Source organism: Lissotriton helveticus, chromosome 3_1 (genome assembly GCF_964261635.1).
Source record: "Lissotriton helveticus chromosome 3_1, aLisHel1.1, whole genome shotgun sequence".
NCBI lineage: Eukaryota > Metazoa > Chordata > Amphibia > Caudata > Salamandridae > Lissotriton > Lissotriton helveticus.
Window position 1 is genome coordinate 1,842,719,763 of NC_136061.1, and position 21,686 is coordinate 1,842,741,448.

General features: G+C 42.6%; 2 protein-coding genes across 9 annotated transcripts in view; one reads left to right on the forward strand and one right to left on the reverse strand.

Annotated features, from left to right (window-relative positions):
- LOC144823886 (uncharacterized) overlaps positions 1-21,686 on the forward strand; it is a 1,846,314-nt gene that overhangs the window by 948,864 nt on the left and 875,764 nt on the right. The gene's annotated exons all lie outside the window — the stretch shown is intronic.
- The window catches only part of LOC144823884 (mucin-5B-like), a 946,734-nt gene that overhangs the window by 852,979 nt on the left and 72,069 nt on the right, over positions 1-21,686 (reverse strand). Inside the window, exon 2 of the mRNA XM_078682773.1 lies at positions 17,817-18,075. Within this exon, the coding sequence (XP_078538899.1) occupies positions 17,817-18,075 (259 nt within the window). The remainder of the gene's footprint in view (positions 1-17,816; positions 18,076-21,686) is intronic.

Here is a 21,686-nt window from a genome sequence, read left to right on the forward strand (position 1 = left end):
ACCAAGCACATTTTCTGATGATTGGGACTTTGAAACTGTTAATAATATGATGACAGATTTAGAAATGTCAGCTAAATTCACAGAACATGAATACTTAGAAGGTTAATCAGATTATGAAGAAATGTATTGTTTTAATCATTATGGTCATCATTATTTGCACAAATCTGTAAACCCTAGAAATGTTTTTTCTTACAATCAATGGGAACATTATCCAACGCCGCCAAAGGGCAGCTGAAAAACATTTTATGAAAAGTTTTCATACTTCTCAGGTTTTAATGTCACAAATCCAGAAACGTTTTATTTCAAAAATGTGAAAAAGACAGGAGTGAAAAACATGTTGACTAATACTAAACAAATTTATTCTTCAAACTTTTATGCTCAGCTGTCTACATTAGGTTTTAGCTTTTGGAAAGACAACATTGAGAAAAAAAACTATCTGGGGCACAAAAGACTGGCAGGTGCAAGGTTTCGAAGCCTTATTCAGAGCCTGCATTATCCCAAAACAAATAATGTTTTTAAATGACACTGTTCAACAAACATCATGTCTTGGCTTAGCTAAGATAAAGGATTTAAACAAACCGTCCATAACTAAGCCCACAACTGACAGTAATAGCACTGCAGATGAGGAGGTAGACCTAACATAGATTTTACAACAGAACAGAACTAATCATGATTGGAAAAAATGGTTAATTTGGCCCACAGACACAAATAACTGTCAAGATAGATTCCTGAACAAAACACAAGGGTTCACAGTAACTAGGCCAGATCCAAGAAATTCCCAGAGACAACATCCAGGGATAGTTACAACCTACAGTATAGGAAAACTATGCCTTGATTGGCTACAGAAATCCACACTTCCAGAAATTAAACAACACGTATCTTTACTTAAAGAAGGCATTGCTTTACGAGACTTCTTACTTGGACCTCGTAAACCACGTCAAAAACTTTTCATATATGCCGGTATATATTCTGCTTACAATGAAGCATGGAAAGTCACGTAAATGGAAACTGCAGAAAGAATACGAGAAATTGATTGTATTAATTTAGAGAAAGCTCTCTCTGTAGTGGATAATGGGTTAACGACTCGGTCCTCCAGAATTAATTTTTTGGACAGCATTGTATCATCTGCCATTGACATAATAGAACAGGACTTGCTAATGTTACAACATGGCCAGGCTCAATTACGTTCTATAATGCTGCTAGGCTGGACGTTACAAAACCTCCGTTCAGGCTACGTGCCACGGTGTTTAATCAACACCACGTCATTGTTTACTGTCTTTAACCTTACAGATAAACAAATCTCTTTGGCACAAAGAGGAGCAGACTGTACGGTGCTGAGCATAGAAAAACTGGAAAGATTACCATTAACTGTTTCTGAGAAACCAGTCGTGGAATGGATAATACATGGCACCATCACGATACCAGTGACGATTTTCCAGTTTCAGTATTGCTTAAGACACATACCAGCGGGCCTGTATGAAAGGCTGGGTAAAGAGTACATCAAGTCAACCTGGAATTTACCATACACACACTAATGTTGGAGTGGGGGAAAGGAGGTATTTCTTAGTGGAAAGAATTGTAAGAACTCACTAAGAGGTACACTTTTATGTCAAGGTATTAATTTAAACGGATCTTAAAAATAAGAGAGTTTTCCCAGAAACCAGAAAGGACCGGGTATCAATAGTATAGAACAAAATTTTCCTTTCTGTGCTATTATACTTTTAGTTGGTGACCAAAGGGCCTACACCATAGAACATAGTCAGTTACAAAATTGCATTATAGCCCAATCCATTTAATGTTATGTTATATAAATCAAACATTCAATTATTAAAATGAAATTAAATATAAAACAGTCCTTTGTCAAAGGACTGTTTTATATTTAATTTCATTTTAATAAATGATTGTTTGATTTATGTATTATATTGTAACATGAGCTTAAATCTTGTTTAATGACAGGAGGACCAGTGACTCTGATTTAGTAAACCGTAACTCGGGATTGTTAGAATAATCTGTATATATGTACCAGAGCACAGGATCCTGATCACAAAGTAATATGAATGCTATATAAAATTGTGGTTTTTAATATAATGAAATGTTTTAATCAAAATAAAATCTGAGAACTAGATAGTAAACATTTGTGTGGTGTAACATTAATTTAAACGGAGCCTGTGAGGGTTCTTCAAATAACCTTTCTTGCCACCTGCACGGTTCACCAGCAGCAGTGATATATCCAGTTTTTAGGCAGCTATCCAATGGTAGCTGCTTAATGTTGAACGATCACAGCTGTTGTGGCATGTTGCCAGGAAAAGCCTATCTAGTTAGTGTGTCAGACAGGGTCACTTGTTGTATGCAAGTATTGTTTCCAAAAGGCAAGACAGACAGGGAGTCGACGTTATGGCTTTCACTGAATATCTCTTCTATACGAATTGATACTTTAATCAGAATGAAAGCCATTCTTTTGCAAAAAACTGTGGCACTGATCTCATCTAGAGAAACGTATGATCTGCAAGTCGCAAGGACTTCTGCAGAGATACATGCCCTATTATCAACAAAGTGCCCAATACATTTCGCAGAAATGTTAGGTCGTATCTTAAACATGTCTGATAACAGTGGTATTGCACATGTATTTAAGACAATTTTTTCGTAACTGTTAGCACCCATTGAAGCAGTCCTCGGCTTTTTTCCAAATTTTGTGCACTCTGTGTTCGGCGGCCTGCCTCTCATTTTGGGACTCGTAGCAGGAATTCTATTTTTGTTCCTTCTGCTCTGATATGGCAAGTCCAGTCAACAGCGATACCCATACTACCATGGAGAATGCGCTCCTAGCCATACGGTCCCATGACAGAATTACACAGATTCTTTGCTTGGCTCGTTTTATAGATCTAAATAACACATGGTTTCTTTTAATCAACCCATTCTGGCAAGATTGCATCTTACCTGTTCACGATGCCTGCTTTTTGGAGAAGAATGCGTGTTGGACGTTTGTCTTACACTTCCATCAGCACTGCAAACGGATGTTGACGCATTACTGAGTCCGGTAACGGCTCATGTGTTATGTTGCCCCCAACGGCCACTATCCTGATGACTTTGGACTGGGTAAGAGTGGTCTGCTTAATTCAGACACTCTGTTCATCACCACCCCCTTTTCTGAATCATTTTGTCCACCATAAGCGTGGAAGGGTATACTCAGACATGAGTCCCTTGCTCACTGCTCCATCAGGATTCAAGCAAGCCGGGCCGACGACGCCTGGAATGGCAGAAACCGGTCCCCGGAAGCTTGTCTCCTTTCTGGTGAAGAATTGGCTTGGTAGTTTGGTCTGCCCTGTTCCCATGATGCACTGGGCCAGGGACAGACTAATTTGCATATAGCCAGGTTCTGAGCTGAGATGGGGCAGTGAGCTAAATAACGGTGATGGATCAAGCCCTGATCTTTGGACTGGGTACGAGTGGTCTGCTTAATTCAGACACTCTGTTCATCACCACCCCCTTTTCTGAATCATTTTGTCCACCATAAGCGTGGAAGGGTATACTCAGACATGAGTCCCTTGCTCACTGCTCCATCAGGATTCAAGCAAGCCGGGCCGACGACGCCTGGAATGGCAGAAACCGGTCCCCGGAAGCTTGTCTCCTTTCTGGTGAAGAATTGGCTTGGTAGTTTGGTCTGCTCTGTTCCCATGATGCACTGGGCCAGGGACAGACTAATTTGCATATAGCCAGGTTCTGAGCTGGGATGGGGCAGTGAGCTAAATAACGGTGATGGATCAAGCCCTGATCTTTGGACTGGGTAAGAGTGGTCTGCTTAATTCAGACACTCTGTTCATCACCACCCCCTTTTCTGAATCATTTTGTCCACCATAAGTGTGGAAGGGTATACTCAGACATGAGTCCCTTGCTCACTGCTCCATCAGGATTCAAGCAACCTGGGCCGACGACACCTGGAATGGCAGAAACCGGTCCCCGGAAGCTTGTCTCCTTTCTGGTGAAGAATTGGCTTGGTAGTTTGGTCTGCCCTGTTCCCATGATGCACTGGGCCAGGTACAGACTAATTTGCATATAGCCAGGTTCTGAGCTGGGATGGGGCAGTGAGCTAAATAACGGTGATGGATCAAGCCCTGATCTTTGGACTGGGTAAGAGTGGTCTGCTTAATTCAGACACTCTGTTCATCACCACCCCCTTTTCTGAATCACTATCCTGATGACGGCATTCATTGAGATCACACCGGCAAATCCAACAGAAGGTGAGATATGCAGATCAACAGGCACACAGGTACCATCCGATATGAACATTGCTAACGCGGCTGACGTCGATGCTTCTCATCTGTACACAATTGATCTACTTAATGAAGTAGTTCCACTTTCACCTACTGTGGTAGACGATTTCTTTGCCAGCTTAGACGATTTGATGTTTTCTCCTGACACCGAGAATAACTTTTGAAACCTGCACACTGCGTTCCATGAACTTGGCTTCACTTTTTCATAACAATCCTTCCAAAGCTTGGGAACTCTATTTTTCTATGGCTAATTTTGACTTTTTCCCAAAAACTGGATTTTTTTTGTGGCACAAAGTAATCTGCTTAAAGTAGAACTATTCTTAGAGAACAAGAATTTCCTTTTGAATACTTCCTAGAGACAATATTTGACCTTGTCCTCAAAACCAAAACAGCATATTATTCTGCTATGGGATGGTCTCGACCTTTTTTTCTGTTATTAAGAGCCATTTCATGAATGTACATTTCGTTACTGATTTAGTTAGTATTAATGCTTTCATGCTTTATACTTCATATGAAAACACTATTCTTAAATGCGTACAGTCAAATGGTCATTTTTTCGTGTGCAATCAAATGCATTTTGTGTATTTTGGGTGGGATTGTAAACACATGCTTTAGATATGTTTTAGTGCTTATAATTTAGTAATGTTAAACATAATAAAGTGGAGTGGGTGTTGTATATGAATTTAGGACCCTAGTGTAATTTTCCCGATTCATGCCCATATATAGGTATAAATCACCCTATCATTATATAGGCATAGAAATCATAACCATATTTAGACTTAGCCTATGCAGTCCAAATATGGCAGGGCTACTTCCACTAGTTTCGAAAATCCACAACGATTTCTTGGAAAGAACTAAGTCTTTGATGACGTTATTATGTCCAAACTTATGTCATACTCGGCACCTTCAAGGTATAAATATGCCCACACTTGCCCAGGCAAATACACGGTGGTTTGGAGCAGTTCAACTATCTACCTACATGACACCGCTCGTCGCAGCAAGTGCCGAAGGAAGCCGACCCTCCAGCAGATGCACTGAGAGACGCTGTCTTTTCTCCTGCCGAGAAATCCAGCTCCAGTGTCTCCAGGCTACCCTTGCGGGTTGCTGGGAAATCGAGTCCTGAGAGAGATATACCAGACCTCCTTCATTCTGAAACCAAGGTACGGAGCTGATGAGACCCTTAGAGATTTCTTGGATAGATTCTTGGCAAAGAATACTAAAACTAAGCTACACCTCACTTACTTCCTCCCTTGTACTAGACCTAGGTTAGGTACACCGGGATAGGCATATTTTAGAAGCACCAGTTGAGTACTTTTAGTCATTATTTATTAATGTATGTATGTTATGTTATTTTATATGGCTTAGAAACCATACCATGCTTTTTCAGTATTATTTTATGATACTCTTCGTATTGTACGCATTGTACTTTGCAACCAGTATTATGATTGTAGCAGTTCATTTCCGCTGCATGAGAAAGAAGACTGTTCAATAAATACTTTTATTGAAAACGCCCGTCTCTCTATTTCTCTGCAACTCTGGTGAAACGAAGCATGCACGATTGACTGAGTGAAATAGCTATCTATTGTTTCCGCGACTCCAGAGATACATTTCTTATTCTTGGGAAACAAAGTTGACATGTTTATGCGGTTGTCAGAAACTAATCCCTTCTTGTGAATTCGAGAAAGTTTCTAGTGACCTCTGAGCTAGCTGGCACTCACAATTAAGTCTAATATATTCTATAGAGATCTAGTCGACCTCAGTCCTATGTCTAACCTATAGGATATATTATTTCAATACGCAGAGCCTATTGAAAATATAGGAACTACACTACAATCTAAGATGTATGTATACACCCACATCTAAACCTGTTTAACCATGACTGGTATCAAATTATATTACCAACTTGTTCTTCAATCTTATGTATATTATTGAAGAAATGTTGTTTTTAACATATATGAATTTGTGATGTTACGTTATTCTATTTTTAAACATATATTGTTATAAATGTATAATAAACTCACAACCAACTTCACATCAGTTTAATTTTATAAATTTTTACACATTTATGTTTTGTTTAATTCATGCATATTCTGAAATCTGACACTGGAGTGCATGAGGAGTGGTTGAATTTAGATATCCTTATTATGCAAAGGTCTCTACTTGAGGGGCTCTTCTTTTATTGATTACGTCAGTACCCAGCTCCTTGGTTACCGGGTCACTCCCTTTTGTCTTTCTGGTCCCTTAGGTACCCCCTCGTTCCCAAACCGGAGGTCACAAGATGAAGGGGGCCCTGCTTGAGGCCCCAAAAAGTCACTTCCGACAGCCTTTTAGTGTCAGACTCGGAAAGGTTGTTGAAAACCAACAGCGTAATCGCTCGGTTGGAAATGCAGTCCATAGAGCTGTACGATGCAGTTCCGATTGACAAAAATTCTCCGAGAGCCGGTCGGAACAAATTCGGAAAGACGGTACAGTTTACAATCCAAACGTGAACATCGTACCTGGTCAGTCGGTCAGAAGGGTTCCGACACGGTCTAGAAGTTTCCGAATGTCGGGAGGAGGCTTTCTGCCTGACATCGTAATTGCCCAAAATCATTGATCATATGAAACATAATGCAATCGTTTATTGGAAATATGAAAACTCTATTTGAAGTTTGAAATACACAATCTTGAATCATCTTCTCCCACCCCTCTTAAAGTTTTGCATATTTTCTACCAAGCTAGGTTCAAGCCATATAAAACTAATTGATACGAGCATACACATAAAATAATTTGGTAGAAGAAATGTGATGACAGGATTTATTTTCCTTCAAATATGTCCTTAAATCCTACCTGTTTAAATACCCACAGTTAAGCTTTTTTTCATTTTTGGATGTTCTTTTTGAAACCTATGTACCTTTTTCCCAAAATGATATCATCTGATTCTTTGATCATTGTAAATTTTCTTGGCACTCAAAAAGACAAGGTCATTCAGGTCCTTACAGTTCTGAATGGATCTCCATTGTGGGTCGAATTCCTGCTTGAAGTTCATCCCTGTTCAATGTTCGTTATATACAAGAACTAAAACCCACTTAATGAGCCTTGAAAAAGTCTCAGGCTATCTAGCCATATTGGGGGCGAAACACTTGTTCGCTGCCTACAATATACCAACAATGTATAATAAATATCAGACTGGAACGTCTATGTAAACACTACATGATGAGAATGTGTACAGTGGTGCTGACTACCATGGAGAACAATCAATAAAAGAGAACAAATATAAAATTAAAAGAGCCAACAACAACTTTGAGTTTACTTGCAACCTTATAGGTTGGCACACTCAACCTCCTTTTATAGAGTTCAAATGTTGTAATCCTCCATGGAAAGATAGAAGATATTGGGTGTTTTAGACACTCTAGTGCCCATGGTTAGTAAAGTCGAGAAAATCAATGTCTTGTTTGGTGCTCTAAAGTGATTCAATTTGAAATATACTTTTGCAATAGCTTAATACTGAAACATAAAGCACCGTATGATTGAATTAACACAACCCACACATAATATTTGCATGCTTCTCAAATACTAACCTCCTACATTAAATTACTAACAAAACCTTCACACAACATTTTGTCAAAGTAACAAGAGCCTAGTTTAACATTTATAAATACTTATAGCACACTTTAAATTATAAAATATATCAACACTGTTACAGCGATCACTCTCTTTATCAAAACCTGAATATTAATCATCTTAAACTACAAGTCTTCCAACTTCAGCACTCACTAACACTTCAAGACTACTTTAAAAAGCAAAAAAGTCTTCATAGACAGCTAATGTAAGTCTACTCCTCAACTGCTCTCTTCCTATATTAGTTGCTTTATGCTATCACTCAATTACAAGATTTTCCCTATAAAATTACACAAATGCAAGTAACAATTACATGCAACTTAATCACTTTATTAACAAAGTCTTATAAAATGATTGTGTTATTTCTTTTCTAATATTGTAAGCACATATGCGCATATTTTATCATTCAAACGTGGTGTACAATTAAATTAAAATATAATACAAGCTCCATCTATTATTAACAAGGTTTTAAATAATATTAACAATCACAACATTCAACATAGATACAAATTAGCTCTCTTTTAACCCTTATATCTGTCCTGCTACAGGCAATTATACAAAGTGAGTATGTGTATTAAGCATTGGCTTAATTTTACTCTAACTACATTATGTGAGCACAGTGCTATCAGTTTTTAATAAAACCAGACAAAGACGGAAAACATGGCGGCCGCCGTCTAGGGCGGGTCGCGTCTCTCGGATGGAGCTCCCGGTAACCCCAGCATAACATAGCGGCACCGGCTGGCTGACGATCCTCTATCGCGGCAACTCACCAGGCTCTGTTGGGTGCGTTCGTGGCTTTCTCTGCCCAGCTGGGCACTGCTGCTCTGTGCACTGCATGGACCAGGGCGTGGCGAGTTTTTTTTTTGGCGTGGTAGACGCCGGACGGCGTTGTGGGGCGCGGGTCAGCATTCTTTGCTTTGGCGGATCGTTCCGCTGTTTTGCTTGGCTGTTTCTGGCTTCTGCCGTCTGTTTGGCGGACGCGTGCAGGAGGTGAGGTGCGGTGTGACAGATTAGCAGCTCCAGTACTGGGAAGAGGTTGGAGTCGGAGCTGGGAAGAGACGCCTACCTACCTAGCGGATGTGCGGCCTCAGGGTCTCACCGTCCGCCTCTCTTCCCCGGTGGGCCGAGGCAGCCGTGGAGCTGCGACGAAGCCGCAGAGCGGCGGCTCGTGGGAGGTTTGGAGGGACTACTAGCCTGCAAGCAACCCAGAAGTATCCAGTTACAGCAAAGGTAGCGAGTCTGGGTGTGGAACCCCCCCTGCACGGATATAATAAAACAACGGACCCGTTGCCTAAAAAAGAAAATCAAGGCTAAGGCAGTAGCAGTGGAGGAAGGAGCAGGGGAAACTGCGGATCAAGAACTACTCCCAAGTAAGGTGACTGGGCATGGATGCGTGGGGGTCAGAGATTCTGATATCCTAGTAGACGGGTTAGGTGAGATAAGGGCTATAGCTATCGACGATACCCAATTAAATACTACCATTGAGCAGGGTCCTGGTTCTAGCAAGGTGAAGGAGGGAGTGAAGGATGTAGAAGGTGGTATTAACGAGCTTACCCAAGGGTCTTCTATTTTTGTGTTCACGGGGAAACATACTCCTACAACTGCTGTAACTGCTACTACACCCCGACTTTCTGTCCTAAAAGAATTAAAGCCGGGCGCCAAACCAAAAACCAGAAATAGTAAAAGTAGCGCTGTGAGGCTCACTCCCTCACTTAGGTCATATTTCAAGGTATTGCCACAAGTCTTAGAAGTCTCTTGTAGAGCAGGGGAAAACATACTCCAAGGAGAAAGAGAAAAGATGAGTGGTAAAGATAATACCCTCGGGATTGTTTCCTCAAAGTTGCTAGTTGTAGATTCTGGTGTCCCTGTCGAAAATATCTCGGAGGAGATTGGACCCTCAACTCAGCAAGATAAAGGAGAAAACATTGACCTCATCCCTCCAGCGGGTGGAACCCGGGAAACGCAGGAAGGGATATCAATGGAAGATCTCTTACATGAGATCAAAAGAGGATTCGCTGAATCTAAGCAGAATCAGCAAGAAATAAAAGTGGCGTTTGATGCTCTTGACAAGAGAGTAGACCTGCTTACTGAAAGGACAGAAACTCTCGAATGTACAGTAGGTGAATTAAAAGCCAAACTAGAATCCGCACAAGAAAAGATAAATTACTTAAGACGTGACGGAGATGCGACAAAAGAGAGAGTAGAATCTTTGGAGAATTATTCACGGAGGAACAATCTCCGACTTCTGAAGGTTCCGGAAGGAAAAGAGGGGGGAGAGATGAAAAAATGTATCGCCTCCTTGTTTAAAGAGTCCCTGAACTTGGAGGAATCCAAAAAATGTAAAATATCCTCATTTGCCAGACACCGATTTATACTTACAAACCTCATTAAACACATCTCAGTTTTGTTTAATTTGCCTTGGGAATTGTTTTATTCATATTGACCCAATGAGTCAACGTGGGAGTAAGGATAACAGATGATGAGAATAAACTTTTTGTCCTGGAATGTCAATAGCCTGCGCGTCAAGAGTAGGAGGTTCAGAATACTACAATACTTGAAGGACTCTCCTGTGCAGGTCATTGTCATTCAGGAATCACATCTGCTCCAACAAGAAGTGAAGGATAGGGCGGAGCCAGACCGGCGGCCAAGATGGTCGCCCGGGCTCCCGGCTCCGCCGGCTCTCCTCTCCCGCCGCCGGATTCCGTCGCCCACCCCGCACAGCTCCGGTGCTCCCGTGTGTCGGATGGGGCACTAAGCAGATGCGTCCGACTCCGAGGGATTTCCGTGCCCTGAAAGCGAAGCTACGGACCTCCGTGATTTTGGCCTGCACAAGCCTTGAAGCCGGGACCCCGCGTGATCTCGCAGCCGCCTGAGAGTGCAACAACATCGGCCGCACGGACCCAGAAGGTACCGGTGAACCGCTATGCAGGTCAGCCCGCCCCCGAGAACTTGGCTTTAGCGCTGCCCCGTGGAACATGAGGGCAAGACACTTGCTGTCCTTCAGCGCTGATTTGGTGTCCCCCCCCCCCGATGAAGTTGGTCGTTTACCAACTGCTTTTACTACTCTGCTGGAACTTTGCTTGGCCCGCAATGCGCTGCCTACACTCCGCATCACAGTTACTTGGAGCTGGTTGCGGAGCTTTACCATTGTTGCACCATCCTGACTGCGGGGGCCCGTATGTGCCCACACGCCACGAAGTGGGGGCGATGCCTCTATAGTGTACCAACGTTGGGGTACTGTTGACACCATCCCCCTTTTCTCAAACCTAGGGCGGGCGGCCCTGACACTGGTCGATGCGGCGTTCTGTTGGGGGTCCCTCCTGTGAGTAGTGTTGTAATGTGGTGGGTCCGCAAATGGCGCTGGCAGCGCGCACAATAGATCGAGGGGAGAGGGATCATATACCTCCCGTGCGCTGGAAGGGCGGAATTGGATCCGGATCGCTACAGGGGTGAGCCCGGTATCACTGGAATGGGGAAGACGACCTGCTGCCGGTATCCTTGTTGCGAGACATTGTTTATGTGGCCCCTGCTCAGCCTTGTTGTGCAGGCACTGTGGTGAGACCTTGCTTTGAATTATCGGCGGCGAGAGGGGGGTTCGCTCCTTGAAGACTCCCTGTTTGTTTTTAATTGATTGCTTTATGGACATCCGATTCCAGGGGTACATCGTCTCATTGGAGCGACCACCGGCTATGTTTTATTCTTCTCCCTCTCGCGCGCATCTCCTGGTGACGAGTCTTGCTGTGGGGGCCGGAAACTACAAGATGGCTGTCCTTGTTGTGCTACCCATTGTTCTCCGGATCGTGGACGGCCAAAATGGCGGCGGATGAACTTTGACAGCGCAGTTACCTGGAACACTGCAAGACTTCCTATTCTTTTCTGATCTGGCCTGCCCGTTCAATGCGATATTCTACTTGCCTTTTTCTTAATATTTGCGGCATACTTATGCTTTGGGCTACATGAGTCGTGTGCATCAATGACACTCTGTTCCTTTGTATCGGCATGGGGAGATTTCCATTTTGTTCGGGTAGCTTGAGGGGCTGGGCTGCAATTGTGATTCTGAACTTGTTGCTCCTTGACGCTTTATTATTCACTCTGGTATCATAGTAATGATGTGGGGCGGCGGGGGAGGTGGGGGCGCCGGGGGCCTGTACTGGTGACCCTCCATGTCTTCATCTTTCCCTATCGTGGGGTTTTCTTTCCTTCTTTATCTTTGTGTGGAATATTGTCTCTTTTTCTCTTCGTTGTCTCTCTTCTCTATATTTCGGGTTTAGACACGGGGCGACAGGCACGCTGCTAGGGGGGTAGGCCGTAGCCGTATGCAGAGGTGCAGGGTGGGGGGATATTTCTGTTTTTCATTTTTTTCCTTCTGTTCTATGGCCTTTATTTTTCTTTTTCTTTTTGCTTTCCTTTCTTTCTTCTTTTCTCCTTTTTGCGGGTCTGATTAGAGGTGACTCTCCGTGCGTTTTCCTGGTTCAGATAAAGGGTGTATGTTTTTTTTAATGCTTTATTACACGGCGGGCGGACACGGTCTAGGTGGGGACATGTAATGTTTATTGAATATCCTGTTTCTACGTCCTGACATGAATATCCTGCCTACGATGGTCCTGCTGTGAATATCCTATTTCATGTGTAACCCTGGCTTTGGAAAGGTCTAATTGTGCGGCATCAGATCCTGCTCTTCTTTAATTTAAAAAACTAACCTTCCCTAATCCTGTGGCCATATTGGTACTGAGTTCTCCTGAGTTACAGCATAGATTTGTGAGGTGCGCCTTTGCATTGCTCCTGTTTTACATTGTCTGCTTACTCTACCTCTATACCTATGTTCAGCCGTGACGGTTGGTAGACTCTGAATGTAACTGATTAATACTAATAAAGGTTTAAAAAAAAAAAAAAAAAAAAAAAGTGAAGGATATGTTGAGGAAAGTTAGATGGGTAGACTGTTTTATTTGTACCAATCATAATGCGAATATCCGGGGTATCCTTATTATCTTCAAAAGGCAAGTTAGAGCACAGATCCTTGCTCAGGAGGAAGACCTCAGTGGTAGGTGGCTATATGTTAAAGTAAATCTAGAGGGCATACCATATAATTTGGTAGGCTATTATGGACCCAATCAGGATGACCCATCATATTTAATTAAAATTCAGAGCCACCTCTTAACGACTCATGATCCAATAATTTGGATGGGAGATTTTAACTTAGTACTTAATCCAAAATTAGATAAATCCCCTAACTCAAGGGCACTAACTTATAAGAAATCTAGGCAGGCGCTGGGGGTTGTCATGTCAACGCTTGGATTGGCAGATCCATGGAGGGAGAGAGCAGGCAATGCACTTGGGGTATCATATCACAATCATAAATACAATCATAAGTCGAGAATCGATTACGCTCTTTTTAGTTATTCGTTAAGAGAAACCCTGAAGGATCTAGTGTACCTACCTTCGCACCTATCGGACCATTCTGCCATCTCTTTTTCCCTACAATTGGCCCAGCAATCATCTCATACTTCATGGTCATTCGACCGAACGATCCTTCTAGAGACTGATCTACTCCTTCAAGAAACAAAATTCTTTATGGACATCAACATTAACTCTACTCAGCTAGGTATAGTATGGGAGGCTTATAAAGCAAATTTGCGAGGCCATATAACCAATAGGGCCTCTTATCGCGGGAAACGATACAGGGCAAAGATTGCTGACATTGAAAGTGAAATTGCCCTCCTTGACCAACGTATTGGTTTTGGAAATGGGACTAACAAAGAGCAGGAACAACGCAAGGAATTAAAGGAGAAGTTAGATAATATTCTTCAAGAGAGGGTTACACTGAGATGGGCAGTAAGTAAGCTCTCAAACTTTGAATATGGGGAATCCGCAGGTAAGGTTCTTGCTTGGAAAATTAAATCGGATAAGTCCAAAAAACACATAAAGCACATCAGTGTAGAGGGGGAGACTCACGTAAGATCTTCTATTAGAGATATCGGTGATGCTTTTTTGGAGTTTTTCCAGCTAATTTATAAGGAAGAGATCTTGGATGACCCGAGGGTTACGAGTAGATGGTTAGAGAAGATAACCCTACCCACTTTCACCTCGGAACAAAGCGACCGGCTTGATAGACCTATTTCAGAAGAAGAAGTGAGGGAAGCTATTAAAAAGGTGAAGCGGGGTAAGGCAGCGGGCCCAGACGGTCTTCCCGGCGAATTACTTCGGGTTTTGGCACCCGAAATAGTTTCAGTGTTTACAAGGCTCTTTAATGACATCCTTGTTAATGGTGCTACCCCACCTAAATCATGGGGGGAGGCAAATATTGTCTTGATCCCGAAACCCGGGAAAGATCCGGCTAAATGTGGCTCTTATCGGCCAATCTCGCTTTTAAACAGCGATTATAAACTCTTTGCGGCTGTGTTGGCAAATAGGCTAGGACGAGAGGTTGGCTCAATAATACACACTGATCAGAAGGGCTTTATACGGGGTAGACAGCTTTCAGATCTCACGTATGATCTAAATGGGGCAGTGGATATCGCCTCAACGTTCTCCCTCCCTCTGGCCATTATGACTCTCGACGCTACAAAAGCGTTTGATCGAGTAAACTGGGCATATTTAGCTGAGGTCATGAAGAAATTTGCAATTGGGCCAAACTTTCGGAGATCAATTGGTCTGTTATACGCCAACCCCAGTGCAAGCATTTTGATTAACGGTTCATGTACTCGGCCCTTTCAGATCAGTAGGGGAACAAGACAGGGGTGTCCACTGTATCCTTTACTTTTTAATATGTATATTGAACCACTTGCACAATCTTTTAGGGATGATCCAAGAATTTCCTCTTTTGAATTCGGTAGTTGGGAAAGAAAGGTAGGGCTTTATGTCGACGATATAGTAATTTACACCAGTGATCCAGCAAATGCCTTCCCCATTGTGGTTGAGAAGGCCAAAGAATTTGGCAGTATATCGGGCTACGATATTAACGCTGAGAAGACTGAGCTTATGACGTGGAATATTGCCAATCCGGGCGTTGGGGTGGCATCCTCAATCCGTTACCTCGGAGTTAAAGTCACGCAAGACATTGACACCCTAGCAAAAGTAAATTTAGATTTGATCTTCCGAGAATGTAGGGCCCTATTGAAATCCTGGGCGGGCCTTCAACTATCAATCTTCGGGAAAGTCAATATTGTAAAAATGTCTATCCTTCCAAAATTGACTTTTATTTTCAATTCTATCCCCTTGGCTTTTGATTCCAAGCAACTTCTTAAGTGCCAGCAAGAAATCAATTCTTTTATTTGGGGCAATAAAGCTACTAGGTTGGCTTGGAAAAAATTAAGTAGGAGGAGGGAAAAAGGTGGGCTGGCCCTCCCAGATTTGCAGTACTATTCTTGGGCATTCCAGCTCTCTCACTCAAGAATGCTCTTGAAGGCACCAGATCTTTCTTCAAATGGGAGACTGTTTAAAGCAATGCTGGTAGGGGCAAACCTCCCGCTAGATGGGTTTCTATTTAAGTTCGGAGACCGAAAGTTCTTCAAAAAGGTGAGGCTCAAGATTCTTTCAACATTATTGAAGTCGTGGGTGCAAATTAAACGTAGAGTGGGGCTTGCATACTTTTCTAATTATGCTCATATATGGGACTCTCCTGGGCTCCCATTATGTTTACAAGACACCCTGGCTACTCCTCTAATTACAGCTGGGTTCTCAAAATGGGGTGAATTGATATCTGGAGGTATCTTGATAGAGTGGGAGGAGCTTAGGGAGAAAGTAGGGCCGACTATGTCAAGATTTAAGTATATACAAATTAGTAGTTGGGCCAGAGAATTAATTAGGAAAATTCCTAACATCGGGAGATTTAGCCCCCTAGAACAACATCTTGTAGAAAAACAGACAGGAGGTAAGGAGGTGGCCTTTTGGTATTGGTCCATATTGGAAGAGATAGATGGGGATTTCAAGCTGCCAATGGAGCTATGGGGGAGTGAAATCGTGTCAGCAGATGAGGACTTGTGGATTAAATCTTTTTCTCTTCTGTACAAATTAGTTAAACCTGTTTGGCTTAGACGAAACCATCTGTTTACTTTACACCGTGCGTATCTCTCCCCTTTACGCCTATCTAAATATCAGGACGGGAAATGCTGTAATAAATGCCAACTACCAGCAGCCTCAGATACTCATATGTTTTGGGAATGCCCCCACATATCTGTTTTTTGGAAGGAGATCAAAACCACTCTAGATTTAATTCTCAATACCAACATTTCTTTAACACTACAATCTGTTATTTTTGGGTTTGATCAGAACATCATTGGGGCATCGCGGTCCTTTCTATTTTATGCTATTTTATTGGCAAGACGGCAGATATGTATGCACTGGGTGGATACCATCCCTCCCAACCACTCCGCTTGGCTAACCTCACTCTATGAGACATCTAAGACAGATTTGGAAAGAACTTGCAGTGTCCAGAGCCTCACATTTTGGAAACTTTTGGAAGATTGGAAATAAAGCTTTCTTCGTCTCCTTGGGTTTCCCCCCTCCCCCCCCCAAAGATCTGATGATTATGCCCATCTACTCCATGGTTCAGTATATATATTGGTCTGCCCCGACTTCGCTATTTATATACTGGCCCTACAGGCATGAAGTTGCCTAGAGGAGCGTTCATAGGTGTATTGTATCTCCCATCTACTCGTAATAACTTCTGCCTGGATTGTGTAGCGGCTCAATCCCCAGGGCCTTGCTCCTAATGGCAGTGAAGTGGTTGGGTTGTCTTACTTGCACCTAAGGAACGTGTGTCGGGCAGATGAGGATTTAAAAATAAATAAATAAATTATGTGAGCAGTTTCAACTTTTGTCTGTCTGACCCTGTCTTTCAGCTGTGAATGCAGGCACGCCCAGGTAACTTGCACACGCAGAATTGTTTATGTTTCTCACTTCATCAAGCGAGAGATATAAGCTGCAAGAACAGAAAGTGTGAGATGCATACAGTGCCTGTGGATTAGAAAGTGAGCAATTCTGTCTCATCTCTCATCGGAGTATGGTCAGCTCCGTTCAGTGACCTCAACGCAGAGAGTGTAGCCAGCACCTAAAGTGCAGATGAAGGGATGGGGAGCTCCTAGAAATCTCTCTCTGTGTTGGTGAAGAGTATAAAGACGGAGACCTCTTCGTTCTATGACAGGAACTCTCCTGGGAGTGGACGCACTGCCCATGACTTTTGTGCCCGGTTAAGACCTTCTGCCTCAGACTGTCAATGGGTTCCTAAGTCGTTGTACTGGCAAGAAGATGCTAAGCAGACAGCCTGTGAAGTATTTCAAGTTCTAATTACTTACTCTTATGTACACACAGCTACTTTTCTATACATTTATTCTTGTGTATTATTGATTTTTGATATATGCATGTTAGCACCCTCTTGTAAATAGGGCTATAGTTTTATCTCCGCTTTTTTGGCTTTTAAAGCAAAAAGAGCAGAAATAAAGACCTTGTTAATATGCCCTGTGTCATTTTGTTAGGAAATTTTGCAAAAAATGTTACAAATTATGCCGATGGTGCTAAATGTATTTTGCTGGTGCCTTGTATCAAATTTCATGTGAGATACCACCAGGTATCAGTACACAGTTTCTGCTTACATCATTCTCCTGCAGGCACAACATTATACTAAATTGTATATTGGATTGTTTTAGTAATTTTGCATAACACAAATTCACAAACATATGAGTCGTAGTTAACATTTTTATGAGATTTCTAAGTACTCGCATTATAGTATAATTACAATAAAACTATTTTAGAATGACTTTCACAAACGTATAACAAATGGAAAGTATTAATGTTAAGCCATTAACGGCCGACATGAATCATACAGCAACATTAAAAGCGCATCAGATGAAAAAAATAGAAATAAAAGAAAATTACTTACAATAAAAGCATCAATAGAAGTGAGAAACACGTAATTAATATTATGTTCAGTAAAGGACTAGTACTCACTCTTGTCCTTGAGCGGTGATGCCCGTTTCTTTCACTTCTATAAGTACATCATCCAAGGTGGCTGAGAAGAAGATGCGATTGGCTTCATCCCTGATGATCCTCTGGACCACAATATTGAAAACACTGTTAGTTGTTGTGCATTCTTTGGCAAACAGATAGGTGCAGGTTCCAGGGAAACTGAATCTAGAGCCATCAAACGTCTGAAAGTTATAATTTCCCCAGGTGCTGCACTCGCTGGTGGTGACAGGTGGGCTTATAGCTGTGGAAGTTAAAAGAAAACATATTCAGAAGGAAAGTTACTACACAATGAACATCCCTCCCGAACAGACAGCTTCTGTATCTAGGGTTCAGAATAATAATCCTTTCCCAACAAGAACATCTGCATTAAATATTCACCTTCCTTCTTCTTAGGTGTATGTCTCAATCTGCCTCATATACGTGTAGTCCGCGTGTGATGGCCTGCATACTTGCAAACATGGCCAGCCTCAAGATTTCACCAGGGCAGACCAAATAAAGGATGGTAGATGGGGCTGATGGAGAATCAAGGGAGTCTACATATGACTCGTGCTTCTGCTGTCAACCTCAGGTTCGACCTTGCCAGGGCACTGGTTTACCACATTATGGACAGATCTATACAGAACTCCGTCTGGTAATTATCAGGTATAGAAAAATGAGACTAAATCATATGAATCATACCTCAGCACGACCGATCTTAAATCATCAAGAATTGCACTGGAGGATTCAACTCACTTTTTGAAAGCTCCTAGAAATAGGAAGGGCCACATTTGAGGAAAAGGGCCATTTGTAGGTCAGCCCCTGAGTTACAAATTAAAGACATTACAAATTTAGGAAGCAGTTGAGGATACCCTTCCGCTAAGGTGATGCTTTCTCTCTCCGTTATTGCACCATGACACCTTTAGAGGAAACCTGTCACCTGCTCCTTGTGAACGTGTAATAAGCATTCTTAAGCAGTATTTGGTGGCCTGCATATCATGGGGGTGGGGGGGGGGGGGCGGGCGGGGGGTGCTAGAGAGCCCAGCTCCAAGATTGTTGCACCCATATGAGGCTACTTGCCCCTGGAACAACATCCATCTACATTCTGTGTGTGGCAGACCATACATTGGGGACAGAGGCATCTAGAAAACAATCTGAGCTCAGATAGAGTAGTCACTCTGCATGCAGTTTTGTGGAGCTGGGTAGCTGTGAGCCGACCCTGGACTCTCAATGTGGCAGCTCCAACGCACAACGCCCAGAGAAGAAGGTGTGGACCGCACCCTGAAAAAGACACCACTAGCAGACTGCCTGCCTAGTTGGGGCCTATAGGAGACAAACAGTGGGTAATTGGTGGTACTGCGGGCACCTGGGAAAGGCAGTTCTGTGGCGTGCACCGCATTAAGTTATCCTGCCCGGGGGAATGTGGAGTGGCCCTTGTCCATCCTCCCATACTGGACGGACTATAATATTCTAAACAATAGGAGGTACAACAAAAGATACCGGCCAGCCTGCACAGACTCCACAGCACCTGAGATTGACTGGGGCGTGAGGTGTGCCTGGTCTGATAGATCCGCAGAAACAGAGCCCAGACTAGAAGGTACCATTAGGCAGTATAGGAGCCCGACCCAGGACTCACAACCACCCACTCCAAGAAAGCACACTGGATCGGAGCTCGTCATGCTTGCTACTAAAATTAAGACAAAGTCACATTACATTGGAGGATGACCTACAATGCTGCTCTAGAGGTCTCGACTTATTAGGTGCAATACTGCGGGAGCAACAAGGGCCAGACTGGCCACATTGGCCACATAGATAACTGAGTGCAAAAATGTGTCTATACATGTGGAAAGAATGTGGATACTTTCATTTCTTTTTCAATAGCTGTCGCATATTACACCTCATGTTTATGCAGAGAGTCAACTTTTGAACATTGATGCATACATTGCAGGCCCCCTGTCCCCCGTTGAAAGAATGGTACATTCTATGACACAGAGGTGCAGCTGCGAGTAGGTACTATAAACGAAGAGCAACAACTGAGACATGAGCAATCATATGCTCCTGCATGTTATCGCCTAAAAGTTGTCAAAAGGACTCTGGGTGTGGCTTGAGATTAATAGTATTATTATGATTTTTGAAAGTGCGACATTTACCTATCGGGCATCTTGGTGCTCGTAAACTATCGGAAAAGAAGAGGAATCATCCTTTTTTGGAGATGGAGTTCCCTTTCTTTCAGTTTTCTCTTTTCAGGGGTCGAGCCAAGTTTTCAGGTTCTTTCTGAAGCTCAGCAGATTTGTGTTGGTTCTGAGGGAGAGAGGAAGTTTATTCCAGAGTTGTGCACATTGTGCCTGGAAGGTTCTACCTCCTATTTGTGTTTGTTTGAAGGAGGGAATAGACAGGAGGGCAGCTTGGCTAGATCTTAGAGTTTTCAGGGGTTTCTATAGCTCAATCATTTGCTGAAGAGCTATAGATCCTGTGCCATTCACTGCACTGTGAGTAATGCATAGCACCTTAAACATACTCATTTACTTTACTGCTAACCAGTGCAGTTTGTGCAGTGTTTCTGATGTTGATTCCCTTTTCCCCTTGTTTAGCGCTAATTTGGCTGCCAGCACATGGATCTTCCGGAGCTTTTTGAGTAGGTATTCATGACTACCTAGTAGCAAGGGGTCGCAGAAGTCTAGTCTACCTAAATTGAAGCCTGTACCACATGTCTTCTATAAGGTTAGGGGAGTAATGGGACTACTCTTTTGAGATTCTGAGGAGTCTGTGACAGGCTGCTACGGTGTAATTGACGTGGACTTCCATTAAGAGTTTATTGCCAATTTGGGTTCCTAGGTTGCGTACTGGCTTTGATGTATTTAAGTCTGTGTTATTCCCCTATGGCCAAACATTTGCAGGTAGTTGATGTTGTATCTTTGCTGGTGAGCAGCACAGGAATTCAGTCTTATCCCTATTGAATTTTAGTGTATTATCATCCAGTCATTGGGTTGTCTCTTTCAGACCGGAATGGAGGTTGTTTAGTTGGTTTTTGTCAAAGTTGTTCAGGGATGTTATTAGTTGAGTGTCGTCCTCATAATTTACAAACAATATCCCAAAAGATTTGATCAGGGTTATCAATGGTTTTAGGTATATATTGAACAATATGGGGCTTAAGGCAGAACCTTGGGGGACTCCATGCTTGATTTCCTTAAATTCTGATGTAAAAGGTAGGAGGGCTATTGCAAGTAGGCTGTCTGAGGAATTTGACACAAACCAGTTGAACATTATATCTCTCACCCATATCTCCTTCAGACACGTAAGCAGGATTTGACAATTGACTGTGTGAAACAAAGTGGCTAAATCTAATAGGATCAATACTGCTGTTTTGCTGTCTACAACTTGTTTTATTGTATGGTTAGTGACCAGATTTAGTAGTGTCTCTGTTCCATATGCAGGCCTAAAGCCTATTTATCCTGGTTCTACCACACTGTTCTCTTCAAGGTAGTCCACTGGTATCTTCCTACTATATTCTTCTAGTATTTTAATGGGAAACAGAGCTTCGAGATTGGGCAGTAGTTGCTTGGTTCTTGGATATCAGCCGAAGGTTTTTTCAGGAAAGGGGTCACCAAGGCCTTCTTCCAGGCTATTGGAACCTTCCCCATGGCAAGCGAATGATTATGGATTAGCCGTAGAGTAGGGAGGAGTTATTTTGCTCTTTCTTTCCATTATTTAGTTGGTTGGTGGTGTAAAGGGGCAGAGTGAGGAGATTGATGCAACAAGATTTTTTGAACTATATTGTTTGAGCAATCAGCCATCTCTAGGTTTGCCACCTTAAGCCAGCTTTGGTCTTTGTTTGACCTATTGATCATATTGTCGTGATTTTTATTTTGGTTAAGA